The sequence below is a fragment of the Oncorhynchus mykiss genome, chromosome 8 (genome assembly GCF_013265735.2).
Source record: "Oncorhynchus mykiss isolate Arlee chromosome 8, USDA_OmykA_1.1, whole genome shotgun sequence".
In the NCBI taxonomy this organism is placed as follows: domain Eukaryota; kingdom Metazoa; phylum Chordata; class Actinopteri; order Salmoniformes; family Salmonidae; genus Oncorhynchus; species Oncorhynchus mykiss.
Window position 1 is genome coordinate 77605069 of NC_048572.1, and position 20693 is coordinate 77625761.

Consider the following 20693-nt stretch of genomic DNA (forward strand, 5'->3'; position numbering starts at 1 on the left):
TAGGGGAATAACCTGTTAGGGGAATAACCTGTTAGGGGAATAACCTGTTAGGGGAATAACCTGTGTGTAAATGTAACAATCTGCTGTTGTATTTTCTTGTGTTATCTGTGGTCGTTTTGTTGGTCTAGTGTAGTTTCTTAATCATTAAACCTAACCTGTATGTGTAAACATGTATAGGCAGGGCCCAGCTGTAAAAGAGACCTCAGTCTGTGTTCCTTGTTGAAATAAAGGTGTAATAATAATAAAGTCAAGGACCCTCATGGGTGTGGAAATATGTGTGTGTGAGAGAGAGAGGACCCTAACCAGATGGTCTTCGGGGTGGGCATCTGTGGCCCCCCTCCCAGCAGTGTCTTCTCTCTTCATCTGTTGATCGTATTTCTAGTTGATTTCCACATCCCTCTTGGTCCTGATTCCTCAGCAACTGGTCCTCATCAAGAACTGAAACTAAACTGTTCCCTTTTCATCCTTCCTTAGAAATATACATTTTCAACAATAACATTGTTGTAGCTGTCCTCCGGCTACACCATGGTGCTGTCCTACAGAGTGCTGTTGAGGCTACTGTAGACCTTCATTGCAAAACAGTGTGTTTTTTAATCAATTATTTGGTGACGTGAATATATTTAGCATAGTTTTATCTAAAAAGGATAACTTTTTAAATGTTTTACCATGTTTATTTTTATGAAGTTCACTGAGGAGGATGGTCCTTCCCTTCCTCCTCTGAGGAGCCTCCACTGTTAACAGTACTGAAGCGTCTGCCAATTTACTACTCCAGAATAAAGGAGACCTAATGTCTTATACCAGTGCCATCTTCAAATATCAGTGTTGTTGACAAAGCACAATACCAAACTTACTCACAGTTGTTCTCCTATTTCCACATAATCTATCACGGTTCCCCGTCCCAATAGAGTACGAACCAACCTGTGGCCTTATTGCTTAATACACACATCATTTTCAAACAACGTTTTAATGTCTTTTTGCTTTTCCAACCATGGGTGAGGCTCTCCTTCTATCACCATCCACATTCCTACTCACTGACAATCTTTAAGCACAGATATCCTGGGATATCTCCTATTCTCCACAGTATGCACTTCCTTCCTTTGTCCTTCTACATGGTCTACTTCTCTACAACCTACCATACCTACAGTACACAAGGATGACAATTTATCCGTACACACACACACACACTCTACGGCCTCACGGCCACCGCGGCTGGGCTTTCACCCCCCCTTTACAGGTCTAGCAGGGAACCAACCCCACTCTGGATTTATCCCCTAGGACGTACCCTCCGCAGGGACCAGCCTGCTTGGGCTTACCTTCCGAGACTTACCCTACTTATATGAAGCCAGCAGGAAACTGTTGATCGTATTTCTAGTTGATTTCCACATCCCTCCTGGTCATGCTTCCTCAGCAACGGGTCCTTATCAAGAACGGAAACTAAACTGTTCCCTTTTGCCTCCTTTAGGAACATTCATTTTCAACAGTAACATATTTCAACAGAATATGAGCTTTCTGCACATCCCCTTTTCTCACTCAGTAACTTACCACACACCTAGTTCCTCTTGACCCTTCCTTGAACCCTAATATATACATTCCCTATACATGTAAAGTAATCAATATGTTTTTGGTATGGTAACATGAATAAGTATATTTTAACAGTTCTAAACTGTCCAATTATTTTTCATTCTACCAGGTACTGGGTGAAAGCTAACTAGCGCTAGCAGCAGTGTGTGTGTGCCTGATAAATGATGCATTAGTTGATATAAAACACCATCAAGGTGCTATCGGATCATGACGGTGGCATGGTGATAGGTAGTTTAGGGTGATAGGTAGGTTAGGGTGATAGGTAGGTTAGGGTGATAGGTAGGTTAGGATATCTCTGTTTTAGGCAGGGGACTCACCTAGGAGCTTGTCTCATTATCTGCAGAGATCCATATAGTTAGATAGAGAATTAATGTGTGTATCTGTGGCGTTATGGCGTTTGTGACCGCATGAGCATTGTCATTGAGGATACAGTGTCTTGCGAAAGTATTCGGCCCCCTTGAACTTTGCGACCTTTTGCCACATTTCAGGCTTCAAACATAAAGATATAAAACTGTATTTTTTTGTGAAGAATCAACAACAAGTGGGACACAATCATGAAGTGGAACGACATTTATTGGATATTTCAAACTTTTTTAACAAATCAAAAACTGCAAAATTATTCAGCCCCTTTACTTTCAGTGCAGCAAACTCTCTCCAGAAGTTCAGTGAGGATCTCTGAATGATCCAATGTTGACCTAAATGACTAATGATGATAAATACAATCCACCTGTGTGTAATCAAGTCTCCGTATAAATGCACCTGCACTGTGATAGTCTCAGAGGTCCGTTAAAAGCGCAGAGAGCATCATGAAGAACAAGGAACACACCAGGCATGTCCGAGATACTGTTGTGAAGAAGTTTAAAGCCGGATTTGGATACAAAAAGATTTCCCAAGCTTTAAACATCCCAAGGAGCACTGTGCAAGCGATAATATTGAAATGGAAGGAGTATCAGACCACTGCAAATCTACCAAGACCTGGCCGTCCCTCTAAACTTTCAGCTCATACAAGGAGAAGACTGATCAGAGATGCAGCCAAGAGGCCCATGATCACTCTGGATGAACTGCAGAGATCTACAGCTGAGGTGGGAGACTCTGTCCATAGGACAACAATCAGTCGTATATTGCACAAATCTGGCCTTTATGGAAGAGTGGCAAGAAGAAAGCCATTTCTTAAAGATATCCATAAAAAGTGTTGTTTAAAGTTTGCCACAAGCCACCTGGGAGACACACCAAACATGTGGAAGAAGGTGCTCTGGTCAGATGAAACCAAAATTGAACTTTTTGGCAACAATGCAAAACGTTATGTTTGGCATAAAAGCAACACAGCTCATCACCCTGAACACACCATCCCCACTGTCAAACATGGTGGTGGCAGCATCATGGTTTGGGCCTGCTTTTCTTCAGCAGGGACAGGGAAGTTGGTTAAAATTGATGGGAAGATGGATGGAGCCAAATACAGGACCATTCTGGAAGAAAACCTGATGGAGTCTGCAAAAGACCTGAGACTGGGACGGAGATTTGTCTTCCAACAAGACAATGATCCAAAACATAAAGCAAAATCTACAATGGAATGGTTCAAAAATAAACATATCCAGGTGTTAGAATGGCCAAGTCAAAGTCCAGACCTGAATCCAATCGAGAATCTGTGGAAAGAACTGAAAACTGCTGTTCACAAATGCTCTCCATCCAACCTCACTGAGCTCGAGCTGTTTTGCAAGGAGGAATGGGAAAAAATTTCAGTCTCTCGATGTACAAAACTGATAGAGACATACCCCAAGCGACTTACAGCTGTAATCGCAGCAAAAGGTGGCGCTACAAAGTATTAACTTAAGGGGGCTGAATAATTTTGCAAGCCCAATTTTTCAGTTTTTGATTTGTTAAAAAAGTTTGAAATATCCAATAAATGTCGTTCCACTTCATGATTGTGTCCCACTTGTTGTTGATTCTTCACAAAAAAATACAGTTTTATATCTTTATGTTTGAAGCCTGAAATGTGGCAAAAGGTCGCAAAGTTCAAGGGGGCCGAATACTTTCGCAAGGCACTGTATCTCCATTTTAAATACGTTTTTTTTAATCAATTTATTGTGGCCACTAGTGCTGTACATCAACTCCCCCACATGTGCAGTGCCTTCAGAAACCATTTTTTCACTTTTTGTTATGTTACAGCCTGAATTGAAAATGTTTTTAATTTAGATTTTGAGTCACTGGTCTACACATAATACCTCATAATGTTAAAGTGGAATTAAAGTTCAAGCCTAAATAAGTTCAGGAGTAAACATTTGCTTAACAAGTCACATAAGTTGCATGGAGTGTTTAGTGTTTTAACGTGATTTTTGAATTACACCCCATCTCTGTACCCCACACATACAATTCTCTGTAAGGTCCCTCAGTCAAGCAGTGAGTTTCAAAGACGGATGCAACTACAAAGACCAGGGAGGTTTTTCAATGTTTACTCCTGAACTTATTTTAGGCTTAAAATAACAAAGTGTTTGAATACTTATTGTCTCAAGACATTTCAGCTTTTCATTTAATAATTCATTTGTAAATGTTCCGTAAAATATAATTCCACTTTGACATTATGGGGTATTTTGTGTAGCCCAGTGACAAAAAAAATCTACATTTATACACCCTTTTAAATTCAGGCTTTAACACAACAACATGTGGAAAAAGTCAAGGGGTGTGAATACTTTCTGAAGGCTCTGTAGCAGTAATGATAGAACACATCAGATAGGAATACACAATGTCTACTGGAGCTGTATGTTTTACATTAAACACGCACAGTATGCTGTACATTTAATCTCAGACATGTATAATGGACATAGCTCATAAACCTCTAATGAGAGCATGCAGATAGGAATACATGACTGCTCTCTCTCTCTCTGTGTTCTACTGCAAGGGTCTGGTCTCATTAACCCCCAGTTAAACCATGCAGCACCAGCAGGATAGACCCTGAGGTGATGAAAAGCCATTGTGAGGGTCTCTCTCTCTCTCTCTCTCTCTCTCTCTCTGTTCTACTGCAAGGGTCTGGTCTCATTAACCCCCAGTTAAACCATGCAGCACCAGCAGGATAGACCCTGAGGTGATGAAAAGCCATTGTGAGGGTCTCTCTCTCTCTCTCTCTCTCTCTCTCTCTCTCTCTCTCTCTCTCTCTCTCTCTCTCTCTCTCTGTGTTCTACTGCAAGGGTCTGGTCTCATTAACCCCCAGTTAAACCATGCAGCACCAGCAGGATAGACCCTGAGGTGATGAAAAGCCATTGTGAGGGTCTCTCTCTCTCTCTCTCTCTCTCTCTCTCTCTCTCTCTCTCTCTCTCTCTCTCTCTCTCTCTCTCTCTCTCTCTGTGTTCTACTGCAAGGGTCTGGTCTCATTAACCCCCAGTTAAACCATGCAGCACCAGCAGGATAGACCCTGAGGTGATGAAAAGCCATTGTGAGCCCCTCTCTCTCTCAATTCAATTCAAGGGGCTTTGTTGTCATGGGAGAAACATGTTAACATTGACAGAGCAAGTGAAGTAGATAATATACAAAAGTGAAAGAAACAATAAAAATGAACAGTAAACATTACACTCACAGAAGTTTCAAAATAATAAAGACATTGCAAATGTCATTATGTATATACTGTATACAGTGTTGTAATGATGTAAAAATTGTTAAAGTACAAAAGGGAAAATAAATAAGCATAAATATGGGTTGTATTTACAATGTTTTTTGTTCTTCACTGGTTGACCTTTTCTTGTGGCAACAGTTCACAAATCTTGCTGCTGTGATGGCACACTGTGGTATTTCACCCAATTGATATGGGAGTTTATCAAAATTGGGTTTGTTTTTGAATTCTTTGTGGATCTGTGTAATCTGAGGGAATATGTCTCTCTAATATGGTCATACATTGGGCAGCAGGTTTGGGCATTGGGCAGGTATTCTGCCACTGTGTACTCTCTGTTTAGGGCCAAATAGCATTCTATTTTGCTCTGTTTTTTGGTTAATTCTTTCCAATGTGTCAAGTAATTATCTTTTTGTTTTCTCATGATTTGGTTGGGTCTAATTGTGTTGCTGTCTTGGGGCTCTGTGGGGTGTGTTTGTGTTTGTGAACAGAGCCCCAGGACCATTTTGCTTAGGGGACTCTTCCATTTCCTCTTTCTCTATTTTCTTCTCTCTCTCTCTTTTCCACACTCTCGCTTCCTCTTTTCCTCTCTCTCTCTTTTCTCTCGCTCTCTTTTCCTATCTCTATCTCTATTTTCTTCTCTCTCTCTCTCTTTTCCACTCTCTCGCTTCCTCTTTTGCTCTCTCTCTCTCTTTTCTCTCGCTCTCTTTTCCTATCTCTATTTATTTTCCTCTCTCTTTCCCTCTCTCTTTTCCTCTCACTCTTTTTCTCTCTCTCTTTTTTCCTCTCTCTCTCTTTCTTGGTCTCTCTCTCCTTTTCCCTTTCAATTAAACTCAATTCAATTTACTTTATTGGCTTGACTAAACAATTTACTTTGGAAATTAAGTGATTCATTTACAGTATTAACATAATACAAATAATAATAATCAAGACTGTCAACGGGACAATCGGTAACAGCAATAATGTTCTACTCATTAACCCCCAGTTAAACCATGCAGCACCAGCAGGATAGACCCTGAGTTGATAAAAGCCATTATGAGTCTCTCTCTCTGTGTGTTCTACTGCAAGGGTCTGGTCTCATTTACCCCCAGTTAAACCATGCAGCACCAGCAGGATAGACCCTGAGGTGATGAAAGCCATTGTGAGGGTCTCTCTCTCTCCCTCTCTCTGTGTTCTACTGCAAGGGTCTGGTCTCATTAACCCCCAGTTAAACCATGCAGCACCAGCAGGATAGACCCTGAAGTGACGAAAAGCCATTGTGAGCCTATCTCCTCCCTCTTTTCCTCAATCTCTCTCTGTTTTCCTCTTTCTCTCACTCTCGCTCTCTTTTCTTCGCTCTCTCTTTTCCCCTCTCTCTCTCTCTCTTTTTTCCTCTCTCTCTCTTTTCCTCTCTCAATTTTTCAATTCAATTCAAGGGCTTTATTGAAACATGTGTTAACATTGCCAAAGCAAGTGAGGTAGACAACATACAAAGTGAATATATAAAGTGAAAAACAACAAAAATTAACAGTAAACATTACACATACAGAGGTTTCAAAACAGTAAAGACATTACAAATGCCATATTATATATATATATATACAGTGTTTTAACAATGTACAAATGGTTAAAGGACACAAGATAAAATAAATACGCATAAATATGGGTTGTATTTACAATGGTGTGTGTTCTTCAATGGTTGCCCTTTTCTCGTGGCAACAGGTCACAAATCTTGCTGCTGTGATGGCACACTGTGGAATTTCACCCAGTAGATATGGGAGTTTTTCAAATTTGGATTTGTTTTCGAATTCTTTGTGGATCTGTGTAATCTGAGGGAAATATGTATCTCTAATATGGTCATACATTGGGCAGGAGGTTAGGAAGTGCAGCTCAGTTTCCACCTCATTTTGTGGGCAGTGAGCACATAGCCTGTCTTCTCTTGAGAGCCATGTCTGCCTACGGCGGCCTTTCTCAATAGCAAGGCTATGCTCACTGAGTCTGTACATAGTCAAAGCTTTCCTTAATTTTGGGTCAGTCACAGTGGTCAGGTATTCTGCCGCTGTGTACTCTCTGTTTAGGGCCAAATAGCATTCTAGTTTGCTCTGTTTTTTTGTTAATTCTTTCCAAAGTGTCAAGTAATTATCTTTTTGTTTTCTCATGATTTGGTTGGGTCTAATTGTGCTGTTGTCCTGGGGCTCTGTAGGGTGTGTTTGTGTTTGTGAACAGAGCCCCAGGACCAGCTTGCTTAGGGGACTCTTCTCCAGGTTCATCTCTCTGTAGGTGATGGCTTTGTTATGGAAGGTTCCCCTCTCTCTCTTTTCCTCTCTCTCTCTTTTCCCCTCTCTCTCTCTCTTTTCCCCTCTCTCTCTCTCTTTCTCGCTCTCTCTTTTCCTCCCTCTCTCTCTCTCTTTCTCGCTCTCTCTTTTCCTCCCTCTCTTTTCCTCCCTCTCTTTCTCGCTCTCTCTTTTCCTCTCTCTCTCTCTTTTTTCCTCTCTCTCTCTTTTCCTCCCTCTCTTTTCCTCCCTCTCTTCCCCTCTATCTCTTTTCCTCTCTCTCTCTCTTTTTTCCTCTCTCTCTCTTTTCCTCTCTCTCTCTCTCTCTTCCCCTCTATCTCTTTTCCCCTCTCTCTCTCTTTTCCCCTCTCTCTTTTCCCCTCTCTCTCTCTTTTCCTCTCTCTCTCTTCTCCTCTCTCTCTTTTCCCCTCTCTCTCTCTTTTCCCCTCTCTCTTTTCCTCTCTCTCTCTTTTCCCCTCTCTCTCTCTCTTTTCCCCTCTCTCTCTCTCTTTCTCGCTCTCTCTTTTCCTCCCTCTCTCTCTCTTTCTCGCTCTCTCTATTCTTCCCTCTCTTTTCCTCCCTCTCTTTCTCGCTCTCTCTTTTCCTCCCTCTCTCTCTTTTCCTCTCTCTTTTCCTCTCTCTTTCTCGCTCTCTCTTTTCATCCCTCTCTCTCTTCCTCTCACTCTCTTTTCCTCTCTCTCTCTTTTCCTCTCTCTCTCCCTCTCTCTTTTCCTCTCTCTCTTCCTCTCGCTCTCTCTCTCTCCTTTCCTCTCTCTCTCTCCTTTCCTCTCTCTCTTTTCCTCTCTCTCTCTTTTCCTCTCTCCTTTCCTCTCTCTCTCTTTTCCTCTCTCTCTCTTTTCCTCTCTCTTTTCCTCTCTCTCTTACCTCTCTCCCTCTCTTTCATCTCTCTCTCTTTCCTCTCTCTCTCGTTTCCTCTCTCTTTTCCTCTCTCTCTTACTTCTCTCCCTCTCTTTCCTCTCTCTCTCTCTTTCCTCTCTCTCTCTTTTCTTCGCGCTCTCTCTCTTTTCCTCTCTGTCTCTCTTTCTCTCCCTCTTTCCTCTCTCTCTCTTTCCTCTCTCTCTCTTTTCTTTGCGCTCTCTCTCTTTTCCTCTCTGTCTCTCTCTCACTCCCTCTCTCCCTCTCACTTGACGTAACAATGTACTTTAGTTTAATTGATTCGTTTACAATATTAGCGTAATTAAAATAATAATCAAGATTGTCAATGGGACAATCGGTAACGGCAATAATCAAGGGTAAAAATAACCATACAATGGACAATAACAATGGCATAGAGGACGTGTGCAGATTGGTTGGTCTGTCAGACACTGTCCCTCATGTTATGGCAGGCAGCAATGTAGTGCGTTGCCAACACACAGCTCTCTGTGTCCTCCCCCCAACAGGACAGGTAGTCTACTCTCATCAGAGGTCTTTGAAACCTTGAATAACGGTTTCAATTTTGGAGAAATGACACTCTAATTGTTTTATATTTTTTACATTTTGTGGTAAAATGCAGCTCTGTCTCGGGTTCTGCTGTGGTTGCACAGCCTTTCCTCTTCAGGGAGCCAGGTTTTCCTGTGTCTACCCTTCTCAATGACAAGGCTGTACTTTGTCAAGATTTTTCAAAGGTTTTGATCAGAAACCATGGTCAAATAGTTTGCTATGGTGTACTGTTGAGTTAGGTCAGATAGCACTGCATTTTGCTTTGTGCTTGTGCTTCCCAGTGGGTAATGTAGTTCATGTAGCTTTGACTGTGTTGTAATTTGGTTTATTCTGATTGATTGGATGTTCTGGTCCTGAGGCTTCAGTGTGTTAGTAGAACAGGTTTGTGAACTCAGCCTCAGGACCAGCTGGATGAGGGGACTCTTTTCTTTGCTCAGCTCTTGGCATTGCAGGGCTTGGTAATGATATGGAAGTGGTCACTGTATTTTAAATGTTTCCATAACTTAATTGCACTTTGAGTTTTTATTATTAGCAGATATTTCCTAATTCTGCCCTGCATTGTTTGAAGTTTTCCTCTGGACATGTAGGAGACCCTTACAGAAATCTGCATGCAGGATTTCAATGGTGTGTTTGTCCCATTGGGTGAAATCATGTTTTGCAAGTGGACCCCACACCTCAATGCCATAAAGTGCAATTGGTTCATTGAGACATTCAATTAGCTTTAGCCGCATTTAAATAGGTATTTCAATTTGAATGAGTTTTTTAATGGTGTAGAATGCCCTGCGTGCTTTCTCAGTTCTCTCAACCGCATTTAGGTGTCCAGTTGAGTTTATCTCTAAATCTAAGTAATTATAGTGTGTGCATTACTATATATTTTGTATTTTGTACCAATTGAGAACTTTGGTCTAATTCCCTGAATTAGGTCTGGAAATACTGCTCTAGCAGGTCCAGGCTCTGCTGTAGGCCATGTGCTGTGTGTGACCGCAGGCACAGGTCATCTGCGAACAGCAGGCTTTGAATTGTGGAGACTAACACCAGGGGCTGAGGATTTTTCTAGAATAGTGGCCAACACGTTGATGTAAATATTGAAGAGCGTCGGCTCAGATTGCAACACTGGCAAAGGCCCCGTCCCTGGTTAAATAATTGTTATTTTCTTGCCAATTTTGAAGCTGCACGTATTGCCAGTATTGATTTAATTATGTCATGTGTTTTACCCCCTACACCACTTACAATTATTTTATCTTTCTCTATCTCATCTCTCTCTCTGTCTCTTTCTCTCCCTTTCCCTCGACCTCTGTGAGCCTCTCTCTCTCTCTCTCTCTCTCTCTCTCTCTCTCTCCTTTCTCTTTCTCCCTCCTGTCGATTGAGGTATCGCTGGCATCCATTCAACCAGGTCATTAACATTGATCAGATAGGGGCGTGGGTGTTGGGGCTAATTGTGGATTCCCCCGTAACGCACACTGATGGGTGTCCTCTGGACAGCTGGCCAGGATGTGATGAAAACCCAGTCTGGTAGTGACAGGGGTTCTGACCTGGAGATGATTTTTACTATTTCCTTGAATCTCGTCTTCTTTCTTTCCCTCATCTTCCACCCCCTTCTCCTCCCACTCCTGGTCCTCCCTTCCCCCTCTTACCTCACACCTGCCACCTTCTCCTCTCTGCATCTTACTATTGTTGCCTCCTCGTCTTCTTTCCTCCTGAGTGGGTCTTATCTGACAGGCTCCTTGAGGAGTCTCTCCTCTCCTCTCCTCTCCTCTCCTCTCCTCTCCTCTCCTCTCCTCTCCTCTCCTCTCTCTCTACTGAAAATGAAGACAGCTGTTACAGCCAGTCACACTACTGACTGGGTGGCAGGGTGAATCATGGCGGTGAGAAATAACAACTACACAGGAAGAGTTTTCATTTTTTTGGGCCTTCTTATTTTGCCCATAGTTACATTTGTTAGAAACATTAGTTAGGAACTCTGTTGTGTATATGATAGAACTGAGTCCAGTTCAGTGGGTTTTGATCTAATTGACACTCAATTAGTCATGGTGACAAATGTTCTATCCCAGGAGGGAACGGAAAATGGTACAGTACCCAGGTTGCGTCTGTGTGTGTTCGTGTAATTGTATGCGCGGGTGTGTGAGCGCGTGTGGGGGAGAGAAAGGAGGAGGGAGGACTGATTGACGGATGATTATGTGGCTGGCCATCTGGACCGCAATCAGAGAGAAGCTGAAGCCAATTCACCAGAGAAAGTGTGCGTGTGTGCGTGCATGCGTGCGTGCGTGATGTGTCTGTACAGGTATCTGTGTACATTTTTGGGATGTATTTCTCCCCATTCCCTGGTAGTATAGTATAAACATACATAACATGAAGCCCCAACGCAGTTGCACTCCCTTCCTTCTAATTGTTTGTACACTTTAACAATTAGCCTGCTAACAAGTCGTTACTATGCCCTGTGCCATATCCCTCCCTGCTATCTGACTGCCTAATTGAGTCAGTTGTATCTGAGGAGAAACCCTGTGCATAGTTACTATGACAACACAATACGGAAGAACACAGAGGATATCAGTGTGTTCTGTTCACCTCACAATAACACCTGTCTTCATCTCAGGGACCCCGCTCTCTGTCTTCATTGTGGAGCTGACACTACTACCTACTACCAGGCCTATGGGAAAAGAGTGGAGGACGGGATAGCCCACTCTCTGTAAAAGTCTGGATTTAATAAGTCAAGATAATGTATATGCCACTTAGTAGACACTTTTTTTCCAATGGGACTAACAGTACATTTTACTGTAGGATGTATATGACCTTGGCCAACTGAGGAATATGTGTGTGAACAGGCCATGTTGGACAGGCCATGTTGGACAGGCCATGTTGGAGCCTGGCAGAAGATGTATTAGCTACTGTACTGTGTTAACACAATGAGCTGGCTAGGCACCAGGCTTATTGACTGAAGGAAGGCTTACTGGATCACTTGTTTGTTTGCTAACACAGTTGACCTAATCTAGTGACCACTGGCCAGCTAGGCTAGCGAAGACAAATAATGAATCAACAGGAATTGTAGTTTGAAGTGCGATTGGGAGTCTAGCCACCCTAGACCCTAGGTGTGGTGTGTGAGAGTGGACTCCAGATGTTATGGAGAGAGTAAATGGCAGGCAACACTTACAAGGATGACTTTTATAGCATTGAACCAACAGGACATCTATACTCCACGTTGGCATCAAACATTCCATGACAACAGACATTCTAAATCACATTTTCTGTGGAACTGTCTTCAGAGACAAATGGAAATTATTTGCAATGAAAAACTCTTTGAATAACAACTAATAACACCCCCCCCCCCCCCCCCTCCAGAGGACCTGTTGCCAATTGGTTTCCCCAGCATTGACATGGGTCCTCAGCTGAAGGTGGTAGAGAGGACCAGGACGGCCACCATGCTGTGTGCTGCCAGTGGCATCCCTGACCCAGAGATCTCCTGGTTCAAAGACTTCCTCCCTATAGAGCCCAGCTCCAGCCAGGGACGCATTAAACAGCTGCGCTCAGGTAAGACAAATGGGAGTTCTTGTGTTTCTTTAATGATACATCCTCATTTCATTAAAACCTCACACCCCCCTTTAAATATCCCCTGTATTACATACTTACTTTGCACTCTACCCCACGATACAAAACAACACCACACATCACAATAACCAAAACCTCACCACTTAAACAACCGTATATCTTCCCCAGCTGTACAGACGGCACTCTCCGACACACCATATCTCCTGAAACATCTCCACACTCAAATTCTACCCAGAGGCGCACTGAGATCATCCCATTAAATAATAATAAAGGGTCTGTTACCCCCCCATCTTTGACCCTGTTCCTCCTTGTTAGCCAAGTAGCAAACTTTGTCTGAGAAATCAGATAATTCAACAACACACATTTGTCCTTTTCCTTATTTGAATACCTGTACTCCACGATAAACATCCCAACAGTAAGACCCACCCCCAACCTCTCACACAGACATTCCAACAGTAAGACCCACCCCAACCTCTCACACAGACATTCCAACAGTAAGACCCACCCCAACCTTTCACACAGACATTCCAACAGTAAGACCCACCCCAACCTTTCACACAGACATTCCAACAGTAAGACCCACCCCAACCTTTCACACAGACATTCCAACAGTAAGACCCACCCCAACCTCTCACACAGACATTCCAACAGTAAGACCCACCCCAACCTTTCACACAGACATTCCAACAGTAAGACCCACCCCAACCTTTCACACAGACATTCCAACAGTAAGACCCACCCCAACCTCTCACACAGACATTCCAACAGTAAGACCCACCCCAACCTTTCACACAGACATTCCAACAGTAAGACCCACCCCAACCTCTCACACAGACATTCCAACAGTAAGACCCACCCCAACATCTCACACAGACATTCCAACAGAGACATTAATGGCATTAACCTGGCACACACAAAAAACACATGAATCACAGTTTCACTCATGACACAGAAAGGTCACCCCTGCCCGATTCCCGGTTCAACCCGTGCCAACCAGCTGTTAGTGGCCAGGGCTCCATGAAGAACCCTCCACTGGAGGTCCCCTGACCTCTTCGGTACTGGGAGTTTGTAAAGCCCCCTCCATCTAAAACCCACCATACTCACCATACTCTCTAAAACCCACCTTCACTCCTGTTAGGCTCCTAATGTTCCTTACCTTTTTTTTTCTTTTTTTTTCTTTGTTTTTACCCCTTTTTCTCCCCAATTTCGTGGTATCCAATTGTTGTAGTAGCTACTAACTTGTCTCATCGCTACAACTCCCGCACGGACTCGGGAGAGACAAAGGTTGAAAGTCATGCGTCCTCCGATACACAACCCAACCAGCCGCACTGCTTCTTAACACAGCGTGCATCCAACCCGGAAGCCAGCCGCACCAATGTGTCGGAGGATACACCGTGCAGCTGGCAACCTTGGTTAGCGCGCACTGCGCCCGGCCCGCCACAGGAGTCGCTGGTGCGCGATGAGACAAGGACATCCCTACCGACCAAGCCCTCGCTAATCCGGACGACGCTAGGCCAATTGTGCGTCGCCCCACGGACCTCCCGGTCGCGGCCGGTTACGACAGAGCCCAGGGACTCTGATGGCACAGCTGGCGCTGCAGTACAGCGCCCTTAACCACTGCGCCACCCGGGAGGCCAATGTTCCTTACCTTAATGCAGAGGTTGTAGAGGGCTTTACCTCCCACATCCTCAAACTCCCACAGGCTCGGAGTGTTAAAATCGAACAAGTCCCGAGTCCCCAGTCTATGCCGTCCCCAGTCTCTGCCGTCACCTACAGTGGCGGAACAATTTGTGGCCCCTCCCCCTTTGGCCGCTCAAACACCACCCTTACCGGCTCAGACAGTGCCTCCTGGACCTCCTCCAGGAATCCCTCCAGCAGCCTAAGAGATGTTAGTCATGTTCGTCGTGACAGGACTTCTGGGGTTTTCCACCCCTCCTCCCCCAGCAGCCGCAGGTCACGCAGCATTAGTGAACCCGTTGCAATCAGTCGCTTCCGCAGGGTGGCCGGCTGAACCATTCTCTAAAGGAAGGGCTGGGTTGTGGAAGATGGGCTCCTCCCACACCCACAGCCCCGGCTCCACACTCCCTTCTCGAGTGGGCCTTAGCAGCTGCCAGGCCCTCAGCACTGCAGAGTAAAAATCAGAGAGACCTGCTGTACTCAGCCTCTCCAGCTTCATGAGGAACAGCTGCAGGTCCAACACTAATCCATCAGCTCTCCTCAGCAGCGCGCATGCTGGCTCCTTCCAGCCAACATCAGTATGGTACAGCAGTCTCTGCGGCACCTTTAGTTAGATTGCAGCCACCCTGCTCTCCAGTTCCACCAGGCCCTGTCCTCCTTTCTTTACCCAACTGTTTGACAGACTATGTTTGTTCCCACACTCGGAACTCTGACTCTCTATTTGTTACACAGACTTTTGGCCTCCCATCCTATTCTAACCACCTCTCGCCAGCTTTGTATTCATGTTACCTGATGAAATTGCTGTTGCCATCTGATGCACATTCAGATGTCATAATTCAGCACTGCAGAGCTCTCCCTGTCCTCTGCCGTGCCTTTATTCTATTACTGTTGATGATATCTGGAAATGTGCATGTACACCCTGGCCCAACTACGGTTGCTAGTCCCAATTCTGAGTTGTGCTCTGATATCTGCTTCACTGATTTCTGCTCTCGTAAAAGCTTGGGTTTTATGCATCTTAAAACTAGAAGCTTATTATCTAAAATGGATCAATTGAAGTGTGGGTTCACAGCTCCAATCCAGATGTGTTGGTCATTACTGAGACGTGGTTAAGGAAGAGTGTTTTGAATATTGATGTTAACCTTTCCGGTTATAAACTTTTTCGGAAAGACAGATCTTCCAAAGGTGGGGGAGTGGCAATCTTTACCAAGGACCACCTTCAGTGCTTGGTTGTCTCCACCAAGTCTGTCCCCAAACAATTTGATTTGCTGGTTTTAAGCATTCAACTTTCAAATAGTTATTTGACTGTTGTGCTATCGTCCTCCATCAGCACCAGCCTGTACCCTACCTGCCCTAAGCTCTCTCCTGGCCCCTTACACTTAGCCTGAATTTGTCCTTACACCAAGTCCTAAAGCCATGGTACTCCCTAAATCTTTCTCAGATTATTACCAATCCCACACGGGATGACTCCAAACACCCAGAAAAGGCTACTCTCCTCAATGTTATCCACACAAATAATCCTGATAGGTATCAGTCTGGTATCAGTCTGTGTTTTCTGTAATGACCTTAGTGAGCACTGTTTTTACACCTTGCGTTCGTAATGGCTGCTCAGTGAAATGACCTGTCCTGATTGGTCATAGACGCTTGCTAAAAAATGTAATGAGTAAGTCTTCCTTCATGAACTGGCCTCTGTAAAATGGGATAGAAGCAGCTTGATCCCCTCTGTTGAAGATGCTTGGATCTTCTTTCTTGATATTTTCAGTGGTATTGTTGACAAACACGCCCCCATAAAGAAAATGAGAATTAAAAACAGGTTCAGCCCCTTGTTCAACCGTGATCTTGCAGAGTTACTCTACCTCAATAATTGCATTTGGCGAAAGGCTCGGCACAAGCATACTCAGGCTGACTGGCTATCATTCAGGCAAATGAGAAATACAGTAAGTGCACTCAGGCTATCCAGAAAGACAAAGTTAGTTACTTTAAGGAGCAGTTCTCTCTCTGTGGGTCTAACCCCAAGAAGTTCTGGAAAACGGTTAAAGACCTGGAGAATAAACCCTCCTCACAGCTACCCATGTCCCTTAATGTTGATGATGTGGTTGTTACTGACAAGAAGCACATGGCTGAGCTCTTTAATCACCACTTCATTAGGTCAGGATTCCTATTTGACTCAGCCATGCCTCCTTGACTGTCCAACATTTCCTCATCTCCCACCCCTTCTAATGCGACTATGCTTCTCCCTCTTTTTCCCCTGCCCCGCAACAAAGTTTCTCCCTGCAGGCGATCACTGAGTCAAAGGCGCTAAAGGAGCTCCTTAAACTTGACACCAAAAAAACATCTGGGTCAGATGGTTTAGACCCTTTGTTCTTTAAGGTTGCTGCCGCTATCATCTCCAAGCTTATCTCTGACCTTTTTAACCTAGCTCTCCTTTCTGGGGAGATTCCTAATGCTTGGAAGGCAGCCACGGTTCGCCCTTTATTTAAAGGGGGAGATCAAGCTGATGCTAACTGTTATTGGCCTATTTCTATTTTGCCCTGTTTATCAAAAGTGTTGGAAAAACTTGCCAATAATCAACTGACTGGCTTTCTTGATGTCTATAGTATTCTCTCTGATATGCAATCTGGTTTCCGCTCAGGTTATGGATGTGTCACTGCAACCTTAAAGGTGCTCAATGATGTCACCATTGCCCTTGATTCTAAGCAATATTGTGCTGCTATTTCTATTGACTTGGCCAAAGCTTTTGATACAGTAGACCATTCTATTATTGTGGGCCGGCTAAGGAATATTGGTGTCTCAGGGGGGTCTTTGGGCTGGTTTGCTAACTACCTCTCTCAAAGAGTGCAGTGTATAAAGTCAGAAAATCTGCTGTCTCAGTCACTGCCTGTCACCAAGGGAGTGCCCCAAGGCTCGATCCTAGGCCCCATGCTCTTTTCAATTTACTTCAACAACATAGCTCAGGCAGTAGGAAGCTCTCTCTCCATTTATATGCAGATGATACAGTCTTATACTCAGCTGGCCCCTCCCCAGATTTTGTGTTAAAATGCTCTACAACAAAGCTTTCTTAGTGTCCAAAAAGCTTTCTCTACCCTTAACCTTGTTCCGAACACCTCCAAAACAAAGGTCATGTGGTTTGGTAAGAAGAATGCCCCTCTTCCTACAGGTGTTATTACTACCTCTGAGGGTTTAGAGCTTGAGGTAGTCACCTCATACAAGTACTTGGGAGTATGGCTAGATGGTACACTGTCCTTCTGTCAGCGCATATCAAAGCTGCAGGCTAAAGTTAAATCTAGACTTGGTTTCCTCTATCGTAATCACTTCTCTTTCACCCCAGCTGCCAAACTAACCCTGATTCAGATTAGCATCCACCCCATGCTAGATTACGGAGACATCATTTATAGATTGGCAGGTAAGGGTGCTCTTGTGCGGCTAGATGTTCTTTACCTTTCGGCCATCAGATTTTCCACCAATGCTCCTTATAGGGCACATCACTGCACTCTATACTCTGTAAACTGGTCATCTCTGTATACCTGTCGCAAGACCCACTGGGTGATGCTTATTTATAAAACCCTCTTAGGCCTCACTCCCCCCTATCTTCGATATCTACTGCAGCCCACATCCTCCACATACAACACCCATTCTCCCAGTCACATTCTGTTAAAGGTCCCCAAAGCACACACAAACACTCAAACTGGACAGTTTTATCTAAATCTCTTCATTCAAAGACTCAATCATGGACACTCTTACTGACAGTTGTGGCTGCTTTGCATGATGTATTGTTGCCTCTACCTTCTTGCCCTTTGTGTTGTTGTCTGTGCCCAATAATGTTTGTACCATGTTTTGTGCTGCTACCATGTTGTGTTGCTACCATGCTGTGTTGTCATGTGTTGCTGCCTTGCTATGTTGTAGTCTTAGGTCTCTCTTCATGTAGTGTTGTCACAATTGTTGTGATGTGTGTTTTGTCTTGTATTTATGTTGTATTTATTTTATATTTTAATCCCAGGCCCCCATCCCCGCAGGAGGCCTTTTGCCTTTTGGTAGGTAGGCCACCATTGTAAATAAGAGTTTGTTCTTAACTGACTTGCCTAGTTAAGTAAAGGTTAAATAAATAAAATAAATTTGTGTACGGACAACCTCAGCCAGTGATGGCCCGACCAGAAGAAATCAACCAGCTTGCAGGGGGAGGTGTGTGCCCTAGTTCACCTTAGCTGACGAAGCTCCCTCGTACAACTTCAAACTAGTCTCTAGTGCCTGCATATCCTGCCCATCCCTGACCATCACAGAAATGTAATCGGCATACTCTGACACTCCCTGCAGTCTCCTGTGTATGAGGCCCAAAACAGGCTCAATGGTTCGTGTATATAACTGTCCCGATTGAGGGCATCCTTGTCTAATGCCCCACCTCACCCAGACTGGCCTACTGAGAACCCCACCCTGCCTTGACCATACATGACGCCCCACTATACAACATCTTCACATAGGCCAAAAACATTTCCCCAAACACCGACATCACATTTAACAGATACTCATGGTCCTCTCTATCAAATGCCTTCTCTTGGTCGAAAGAGACATGTCCAAAGTTCACATTAGAACCTCTCGACAAGTCCAACTCGCCCCTGACTAAGAACATGTGTTCCGTGATTGAGCGTCCCAGTACACAACATGTCTGGTTCTTGTGTACTATAGAGTCCAGATGAGACTTCCGTCTGTTAGCAAGGACCTTGGCAAATATCTTGTAGTCTGCACAGAGCAATGCCACAGGCCTCCAGTTCTTAAGATCATGTAGTCCTCTTTTTTGGGCAGGAGAGTCAGAACTGCCTGACGGCAGCATATCGGCAACTATCCTACCCCGACGCACTCATGCAACAAGCAAAAGAAGTCCAGTCGAATTAGAATTTTTAAAATAAAACTCCAGGTGACCCCCGGTGCATGGCTGGGGAACATCTGGGTTATGGCCTCTGCCAGTTCAAGGGACAACAGGGGAATGCCCATTTCATCCCTCTGTGCCAGATAGAGCTTAGGGAGTTCTGCAAACAAAACCTGAGCACACATAGGATCACACAGTTCTGCCCTATACAACTCAGTATAAAACTCCCCAGTCCACTCCTGCATCTCCCCCACCACAGAGGTCACCCGCCCATCAGACAGCCGTAGACAATGCATACCCTTGGCTTCACCACTCTGTCTTTCCAAACCAAAGAAGAAGGAGATGGGTGCATCTCCTTGAGCATGGAGAACCTAGCTCTTACAAGTACTCCCTTTGCTTTAACCTGGAAAAAGTAAATTAGCCTGGAGGCCTACATTGCCTTGCCCCACCAGCTCTACCGTCAATTCACACTGATTCTACGCTCGAGTTCCCCACAATACTATTCTAGCCTCTGAGGATGAGAGAGCTGTGTACTGTTGACAGAAAAGCAGAATTGTGGCTTTTCCCACATCCCACAATTGACTCAGAGACTCATATTCCTCTCTTCGCTGCCCCCACCTTTCCCAAAAAGTCTGGAAACCTGAGCAAAAAGTGGCAACTTGTAAGAACTTTACATTAAATTTCCAACAGGTTGCTTGCCGAGGTCCTGGTGAAATAGACAGCCGAGCCATGGTTATGTGGTGATCTGAAAAACCCACCGGGAGAATGGTAGCACCCAACAGCTTATTGTTCTGATTCCTAGACATGTAAAACTGATAGTCAGGCTGTACTCACTCTAGCCCCAAAGACCTTCACCCATGTATACTGACATGTGTTGGGATGTCTAGTTCTCCAAACATCCACAAGGTCAAACTGCTTAACGATGTCCCTTTAACTTTTGTTAAATCCATCGTACAGTTCCAGTCCCCGCCGACCACCGGCGTCTCCTCAGGCGCTACCTGTGAGAGTTCCTGTCTAAGACACCCAAACAGACAACCCCTCTCCCTCCCTGTGTTAGGGGCATACAAATTTATAAGGACAAAACCCCAGTTGTTAATTTCTGCTCTTACTACAAGCAGTGTACCCCTACACACCTCCTTTGAGGAACACATTTGTACAGCCAGACCCAGTGGCAAAAGGACTGCATCCCCTGCACTAACATTTGTTCTATGGCTTAGCACACTTGCCCCTTTCAACCAGAGCCTCTGTACTTTATTTTGTTTTACATATTTACCCAACAGACTCCTCTTTCCAGAAAAAAAATATTCATCTAAATAGTAAACAGTGTCTGAAGGTAGACCCTTACGCACGGTTGTGACCCACTTCCTCAACCTAAAACGTTTCGTGGGTGAGAGGATACCATGCCCCTCATTTTTCATAGCGTGTTGTACTGATTTTACAAACTTTCCCGTATCGCAAAAAAAGCTTCAAGATGAACCTTTTTCCCTTTAGTCTCATTCAGGAACCTTGGCAGTTACCTCACCGTGTACTTTGACCCCTCTGCCTGACTGGCTGTCAGCTCTGGACCCATTAAGGAGGAGTCTGAAAAGAAAGCCTCCTCATCGTCCTCTTCCTCAGACTCACCTTCCTCCTCCTCATCTCCATCTTCCATCCTGATCACCTGCCCTTTCTTTCTAGTCGGGGCCAGAAAACCGCTAGCAAACTTACCAAACCGACTCAGCTTTTTCTGGATTTGATCATCCCT

At 44.4% G+C, this 20693-nt stretch overlaps 1 protein-coding gene across 5 annotated transcripts in view; it reads left to right on the top strand.

The window, feature by feature from the left end:
* Positions 1-20693, top strand: part of LOC110530680 (receptor-type tyrosine-protein phosphatase S) — a 138940-nt gene that overhangs the window by 45718 nt on the left and 72529 nt on the right. For all 5 annotated transcript variants that reach the window (XM_036986334.1, XM_036986332.1, XM_036986330.1 and 2 more), the window contains exon 6: positions 12208-12396. In XM_036986334.1, coding sequence (XP_036842229.1) covers positions 12208-12396 — 189 coding nt within the window. The remainder of the gene's footprint in view (positions 1-12207; positions 12397-20693) is intronic.